The sequence below is a fragment of the Pteropus vampyrus genome, unplaced genomic scaffold (assembly GCF_000151845.1).
Source record: "Pteropus vampyrus isolate Shadow unplaced genomic scaffold, Pvam_2.0 Scaffold69, whole genome shotgun sequence".
Classification (NCBI taxonomy): Eukaryota; Metazoa; Chordata; class Mammalia; order Chiroptera; family Pteropodidae; genus Pteropus; species Pteropus vampyrus.
This window is the reverse complement of record NW_011888850.1, coordinates 140719-148764: the sequence shown is the minus strand read 5'-3', so window position 1 is coordinate 148764 and position 8046 is coordinate 140719. Positions and strand designations below refer to the sequence as shown.

At 40.0% G+C, this 8046-nt stretch overlaps 1 protein-coding gene across 1 annotated transcript in view; it reads right to left on the bottom strand.

Annotated features, from left to right (window-relative positions):
- LOC105293196 (dynein heavy chain 11, axonemal) overlaps positions 1-8046 on the bottom strand; it is a gene marked incomplete at its 5' end in the record, with an annotated part of 146959 nt that overhangs the window by 4406 nt on the left and 134507 nt on the right. Inside the window, 2 exons of the mRNA XM_023531528.1 lie at positions 5617-5732; positions 5810-5992. Coding sequence (XP_023387296.1) covers positions 5617-5732; positions 5810-5992 — 299 coding nt within the window. The remainder of the gene's footprint in view (positions 1-5616; positions 5733-5809; positions 5993-8046) is intronic.

The window sequence follows — 8046 nt, the reverse complement described above, 5'->3', positions numbered from 1 at the left end:
CATGGGAACAGGAAGAAAAACACCCATGTGTGCCTGAGGGGAAGTCGGCTATGACTCACTAGAGTCACCAGCAGAGACAGTAGAGGATATGACAGTAGTGTCCCCACACGCAATAACCTGAAACCAGGAAAGGTTATTACAAGGTTATTTTACCCATTGTTATGCCTGTGGCTCTGAGAAGCTGCTGTTTTTACACAGGTTCTTTCATTTCATTGGCTCAAATAGTTATGCAAGGTAGGAAATATCTGCAATTTACCAATGAGGAAGCTGGCTCAAGACATGTGAAACCTTTAAGGGCTGCTGAAAACAGTGGGGAGCTGGAGCACAGAGAGGGTAACCCAACGTAAAAGCCAGCAGAACAGTTCTACACAGTGAGGGCCACTTGGGCTAGCCCTGAAGTTTTCTGGAACCTGGTTTGGTTCAGAGTGGCAAAGAAAGCAGGGGTGAATGGGGAATCATCCCCACATACCACCCCGGCAGGAAACATCTGCCTGAGATTGAGCTGTGAAGGAGGAAAGGTTGTACTGGCTTAGAACATGCAATTACTTGTATAAACAAGGTCATGGTTTAGAAGTGACAGGTAAGGACAAAATAAGGAAATTAAGTTGGAAGTTCTCAAGCAGAAAAAACACTAATAGGTAAGCAAAAAGTGAAGTAGCAAAACAGGATGATAAAAGTAAATAAAATGGAAATAAAGTGAAAGAATGAAAGCTGAAATAAAAATGCATTTTTACTAAAACTTCTAGAAAATTTGACTTTCCCCAAATTACAAGTTTAAATCTGTATAATCAAGGACATAACAGTATTTCAAAAAATCTGACAGAATAATCAAGACTAAGATACATCTGAGTGTAGGCTATGAAGCTAGAGAACCATGTAGTCAGGAAAAAAACATGAAGTCTTTTACAAAGGAGAAAAATTATGTCAGCTTCAGATGCCTCCACAGCAGCATTTGATCAGAATAGAGTGATGCCTACAAAGCCCTCCAACGATGTATGAGTTAAATTTTTTTAACTAGCCAAACTGTCATTTGAGCATTAAGACAACTGATACATGGCATGAAAAACTGCCAGCAAATCTAACAGGAACATTGATAACTCAGGAAATAAAAATAGGAATCTGAAAAGACAATATATTTAAACTCCTAAGAAAAATAATAGTCAAAACAAAAATGGTTTATGAAACTAGGTCAGGTTTCTCCCCTGTGAATATAAACAACTTGGAACTGAAAATTGATTTTGGACAATGAAATTTTAAAAATTTAAAGGAGAAACAGACCGAAGACAACTGAAGACATACTGAGGATCACCCAGAACTAACAGACTCGGAGACTGAAAACATGAGAGTTCAGGTAGGGCAATATAATGAGAATGGGGAAGGCAATATTTGGAGAAATAGCTAAGAATTTTTCAGAGTGAAAGCAACAGGTGGACTCATTTATAACAGCACACAGAACCAAGTACGTTACAGTTTGAAAAGTCCACAAAGGATATCGTTATACTCCCCACCACAAACCCTGAATGCTGCCTTGTATATTTATTTTATCCTTTAGTGAAAAGAAAAGGGAGCCCAGAATGAGATGCAAAAAAAAAAAAACCCCAAAAACCAAATCAATATATGTTGTTAAAGCAAAAATAATTATTGACTATAAACAAAAATACTGTGGTTTGAAATAAGGTTGATCTACATCAGACCAGAGGAGGCTGATGTTTCGAGAGAGGTTAAAATGTCTACAGGAAAAAGTGTTGACTTTATATTGTGTTAGAAAAATCAAAAGTGTGTATGTTACAATGTAAAGTGTCTCCACTAAAATAATAGGAACTCTACAGGAATAAACATGGACTAAAGAAAATTATTAAACCAATGGAAGTCAGAAAAGTTTGGGGGGGCGGGGAGGAGAAATTAGCACAAAATAAGATGGAAATAAGTCCTAAGTTATCATTAATGTAAGTGTGTAAGTATCACTATTTTCGACCGGAAATATAAAGTCTGATTTTGTATATTCATAGTGTTAACAGAAACCCAGTGAGAGGCTCTGCCTGCTCTTCCCTGCTGCTATTCTTTGCTGCCATCTGTAGTGCTTCCACGCTGCACCTCCCACTCCTGTGTTTGCACACATCTCACACAGCAGACACCAGGTGCCTGGGGGCAGCTTCAGTGTTCAGTGATTGGAATTCTAATGGGACCTCCAGTTTTAAGGCTCAGAAGAGCATTCTGGCTTGTGGAAGGAAGATTCAGGAAAGTGAGGATAAAGAATCTCTGTACTGAAAAGTCAGGAATAGAGAGAACCATATGAAACTTTCTGTACTGACTACCAAGGCCAGAGGAACAGCTGGAGATTATCGCTGGCCCTCAGGGAGCAGTGAATTTAAGTCCCTGGCTTTGTGACACATCTCTGCAGTCATACCCACGTGTTGAAGGCAGTCTGATTTACTGCATACCATATGTGTGGCAGTTAGGAATTGGGAGGGATATCTTGGCTGCAGAGGTCTCCACTGAGGAATGAGGGGTTCCATCCCAGTGCACCAGTGCTGGGAAGAGGAATCCCCACAACATACTGCTGTGAAAATCATCAGGGATTCCATCTGGGTAAGACGGAGGGTGCTGTAGACCTAGGCGTCCTCTTAAGGGGCCCATGCAAAGACTCACTTGCTCACAAACACGCCCTAAGCTCCAGAGAAGAGACAACAGCTCGAAAAGTGTCAGGGACATATGGAGAGGAGCTGAACTGACTGGGGTGAGGGCTGGAGGGGCAGCTCTCTCCAGGACTAAAATGCCATTATGCCTTTGTTGAACTCTCCCCCAACAGAATCTGCAGATGCAGGCGGGTGCCAAATCTGAGTCTCCATTAACCTGGCCAACAGCTCTTTTCTCACCCTGGTGCTTCTGAGACCCTACCCCACCCGATTCACCAGCACAGTCAGAACCTCTTTCAGAGGCTAATCCACAGGAGCACTAGCCTGGACCCACGCTCTGGACTTTCCTAAAATCTCTTAAAGGTTCACAAACCCCAAATAAGCAGTGGATGGCCTTAGTGTGCCCTGTACCACTTGCTAAGCGGCTCCTAGCCCAGCACTAGTGAGAGTTGGCCTCGGTTCACAGCATAACCACTCCTGGGTGTGTCCAACCCCAGCAGAGGCAGGTACCAATTGAAGATCACTTTGTAGCTTCTACTAGGTGGCCCTGGGCTAGACACAGGCAGTGGCTGACTTGGCTTACACTAGAGCGCCTTCCAAGAGGCCCCAGAACCCACACCTGGTGGCCACCTTCAGACCACACCAGAGCACCACCCAATTAGTGCCACAAATGACACACCCAAAGGTGGACTTGGCAGGCACCAGAGCCCTGCTAGAGCAAATCCCACTCAGTGGGGTCAGCTCCTGCACAATATATTGTCCTAGGTAGTCAGAGCCAGTCCACATAGCCAGTCAGCCTGAGGGTCAATCCCACACACTGATGTGCCAACAGCATTCAAGGCTCAACTGCAAGAGGAAAGCACACAACCCACACAAGGGACAATCCTGGAGCACCTAACTTAGGTGACCAGGGAAAATGCCACTGAGCCCCACAGGACACCTACTACGTAAGGCCACTCTGCCAAGACAGGGAAATGTAGCAGATCTACCTCACATACAAACAAACACGGGAGGGCAGCCAAAATAAGACAAAGAAACATGTCCCAAGTGAATGAACAAAACAAAACTGAAAAAGAACTAAATGAAATAGAGGCAAGCAATCTACCGGATGCAGCATTCAAAACACCAGTTACAGGGATGCTCCAGTAACTTAGAGTAGATGATCTCAGTGAGAGCTTCAATGAAGAGACGGATAACATAAAAAAAGGAGATAGGAAAAAAAAAAGTGAATACAATAATAGAAATGAAGAATACATTAGATGCAATCAACAGCAGATTAGATGAAGCAGATGACTGAATCAGTGACAACAAGGTAGTGGAAACACCCAATTGGAACAGCAAAAAGAAGGAAAAAAAATGAAGGTAGTTTAGGGGACCTCTGGGAACATCAAGTGTAACATTCGCACATATGGGTACCAGAAGGAGAAGAGAGCGAGCAAGGAATTGAAAACCTATTTGAAGAAATAATGATGAAAAACTTCCTTAACCTGGCGAAAAAAATAGACATACAAGCTCAGGAAGTGCAGAGTCCCAAACAAAATGAATCCAAAGAGGCCCACACCAAGACATATCATAATTAAAATGCCAAAGGTTAAAGACAGAGAATCTTAAAAGCGGCAAGAGAAAAGGAGTTAGTTATCTACAAGGGAGCTCTCATGAGACTGTCCGCTGATTTCTCAACAGAAACTGCAGGACAGGAGGGCTTAGCACAAAATATTTAAAGTGATGAAAAGTAAGAACCTACATAACCAAGATTACCCAGCCAGACTATCATTTAAAATCAAAGGAGAGTTAAAGAGCCTCCCAGACTAAAAAAGAAAGCTCAAGGAGTTCATTACCACCAACCCAGTATACAAGAAATGTTAAAGGGACTTCTTTAAGGAAAAGAAAACTAATAAAAAGTATGAATACTAAATGGCAATAACTACGTACTTATCATTAATTACTTTAAATGTAAATGGATTAAATGCTCCAATAAAAAAATAAAGAAGTGGTACATATACTCAGCCATAATAAGAATGAAATCTTACCACCTGCAATAATATGGATGGATCTAAAGGGTATAATGCTAAGGGACATAAGTCAGAAAAAGACAAATACCATATGATTTTACTTACATGTGAAATCTAAAAAATGAACAAACAAAACAAACTCGCACAGAACAAATTGATAGTTGCTAGGTGGGAGGAAGGAAGGTTGGGGGGGGAAAAAAAAAAAAAGGGATTAAGTACAAATTGGCAGTTGCAAAAACAGCCACAGGAACGTAAGGTACAAATCTAGGGAATATAGTCAGTAACATCGTAATAACTATATATGGTGTCAGGTAAATGCAAGACATTGGAGATATCACTTCCTAAGTTATATAAATGTCTAACCATTATGCTATACACCTGAAACTGTCATAATATTGAATGTCAATTATAATTGAAAAATAAAAATTAAACAACGTGGAGAGCAACAGAGCTAAGAGATGGAGAGGCCAGGTGCTAAAAGTTTAAGCTCCTGGATCAGACAAAGCCTGAAGCTGGAAGTACCTTTGGGTTTTTTGGGCATATGAGCCAATAAATTCTTGTTTTTATTTTAAGGGGGGAAAAAAGAAAAAGTGTGTAAGATTACATGAGAGCCAACTCAAGTTGCTGTCCATGGCCATTTAAATCATAACTCAGTGAGAGAATTCTATTATGTACATATTTCAGATGATAAACTGAAAAATTAAGGTAGGCATTTTGTCCAAGATTAAATAGCTGATAAGTAAGAGGCAGAATTTGAATCTTGCTCTGATCCTTACTTCTAATTGATTTTTGCTTTTGAAGCAACACACTAAGGAAACTCAAATGAAACTGCTGGTAGCTTGCACATTTACTGAGTACAGTCGCAAAGCACAACCTTTATAGTTTTTATGAGGCTGAATAATAATTCAGAATACTGAATTGGTACCGAGGTGGATAAAGCCAGTGGGAGCAAGGACGGTGTAACTTACCACTGGGCCAGGCCGTAAGTAGATGGATACGCCAGTTTGCTCCATGTGTCTGGTACTGCGTCACAGCTCAGTGCAGTCTGCTGGGCTTCTGCTTCGGGAGAGAACATCAGCTCCCCCTTGCATGGAGAAAAAGGCCACATGGTGAGTGTCATCGACGTGGTGGAGGCTGCTCTAGCCCCACTTTTAAACTTACCTTCAAACTAAGATCTAACTGTTGAAGTGACACACGGATTTCACGAAGGAGAATATTCATCCTCTCACATTCTTGGAAGCAAACAAGAACGTAGGGGCTTCTATTTGAGTTTTTTTGCATGATCTCTGCCATATTGAATTCTTCTGGAAGTTTCTCCAAAATGTCATCCAAGACATTCTTAACCTTAAATCATTAACACATAAAGATTTAGCTTCTTTCTATTTCATTTTTGTTCAGGGTGCCTATATGTACCTTCTACTTTTTTAAGTCCTTGAATATATCATACAACTCTCAGAGATGCTTGCTAATGTGCTTAAAAGATGCCTTATAACCCCAGGAGGTAGGCAGAGTGGCACTACCATCTATCCTAGCTACCTTCTGCATCAAAGCATTCCCCTCCCTTTAGATCCCATCAAGAAGGAACAACTAAGTCATCAACTACATTTCATTTGTATGTAAAGATATGAACAGAGGAAGTAGAACCCCAACATTTGGATATTACATTTTATAATATGCTCATTTAAAAAAATCATTTAAAAATCACATGCACCAAAGATATCCTTTTAGCTTGAGCTAATTCTAATGATGCTGATGCTACCCTCCCAACTGATATCATTTAGATAAACATTTTAAACAACAAGGAAGACTCTGTCTTCTATAATTGTTGCCCTGAAGAAATAAAATATTTATGCACTGGAGACATGAATATGTAGGTAGTACTCAGATGTGCATATTTAGTCTAAGCAGTTTTATTGAGCTGGGGAAAACCAATGAGTACCTAAAATGGACAAAAGATTGAGAAGTATTGCCTCAGGCATCTTTCCCTCTTTCCTTGATTTATCAGATTACTGCCTGCGGTTTTGACATCATGCTGGCAAGTTGCTTTAGCATACTGGCAGGTAATATGTCAGGTCCTGAAATCTCAAACCCATTTACAGCAGTGGTAGAGAGTATGTTTCCTTCATTGGTTCTTTCTGGATATCTGGCCTTGACAAGTCACCTAAGCTTAACCCTGAAATAGGGATCCTGATACTACTCAGAGCTACCGAGGATTAAACGGCACATTTGTAAAGAGCTTCCTTTAGAGGCTAGCATGTAGTAAGCACTTGACAGTTGATGAGACAGTCACTGCTGCAGTTTGTTTGCCTGTCTGGGGTGCTGAGGCATCGTTACCTCATTTGCTTTGCATTTTCTAGTTTAATGATCAACTTCCTTGTTAGAAAGATGGAAGCCCCAAAACTAGATGAAGACCTCGTCCACCTCTCTGTTCCTATTAACACTATAGCTTTTCCCAAATGGATGAATTATTTTCCTTGTTCATCTTTTTAAAAAGTTTAACATTCATATAGGGAAGATGACAGTATATAGGATAAAAAAAATCCTATGATAAATTCTAAAGCTTATAAATTACAAAAAGCATCTCAACAAATGGCCTTATTTCAAGAAATAAAGATTTCAAGAAATAATATGAAATGTCCTCACACTATAATTAGATTTGATGGCTTGTGTATTCCAAAAACCTGAATCCTTGTCAATCAAATCAAGATTAATAATTTTGAGAAGAATAAGGGCTAATTTATCGGGGGGAGGGATAAACTATTCAGGCTTTAATGAGAAACAAAATTTTAATCTAAATGTAAAAAAAAATTGATGCCCATTTCTCATCCCCATCATTCTAGGGCAGCAAATACCTTCAAAAGAATAATAATGCCAATCTCCCAAGACAAAGCACAGAAGATAGAGCTAAAAACACATTAAGAATGAAAGGCAAGCCAGATTTGGAGAAGATATTTGCAATACATATATTTGACAAAGGACACACATATAAAGAGTCCTTATAAATCCATTAGAAAACCATTGACAATCCAATTTAAAAAATGGGCAAGCAACTGGAACAGGTATGTTACATGACAGTATATCCAAATAGCTATGAGCGTGTGAAAAGATGCTCAACATTGTTCCTCAACTGAAGGATGCAAAGTTAAAACCACAATGAAATATCATTACCCCTAACAAAACCATAGGGGGAGAGAGAGACTGAGCTTTCACACCGCTGGTAGGGGTGTAACTGGTACAACCACTTTAGAAAGCTGTTTGGGAGTATCTTAGTAAGCTAAACATACCCTTGATCCAGCAATTCCACTTCTGAGTAGAATGAGTATTTGGAGTAGATACCTTTGGAAGTTACCTTCGTCTATTGACAAAAGACAGTATAAGAATGTTCATGGCTGTGACAT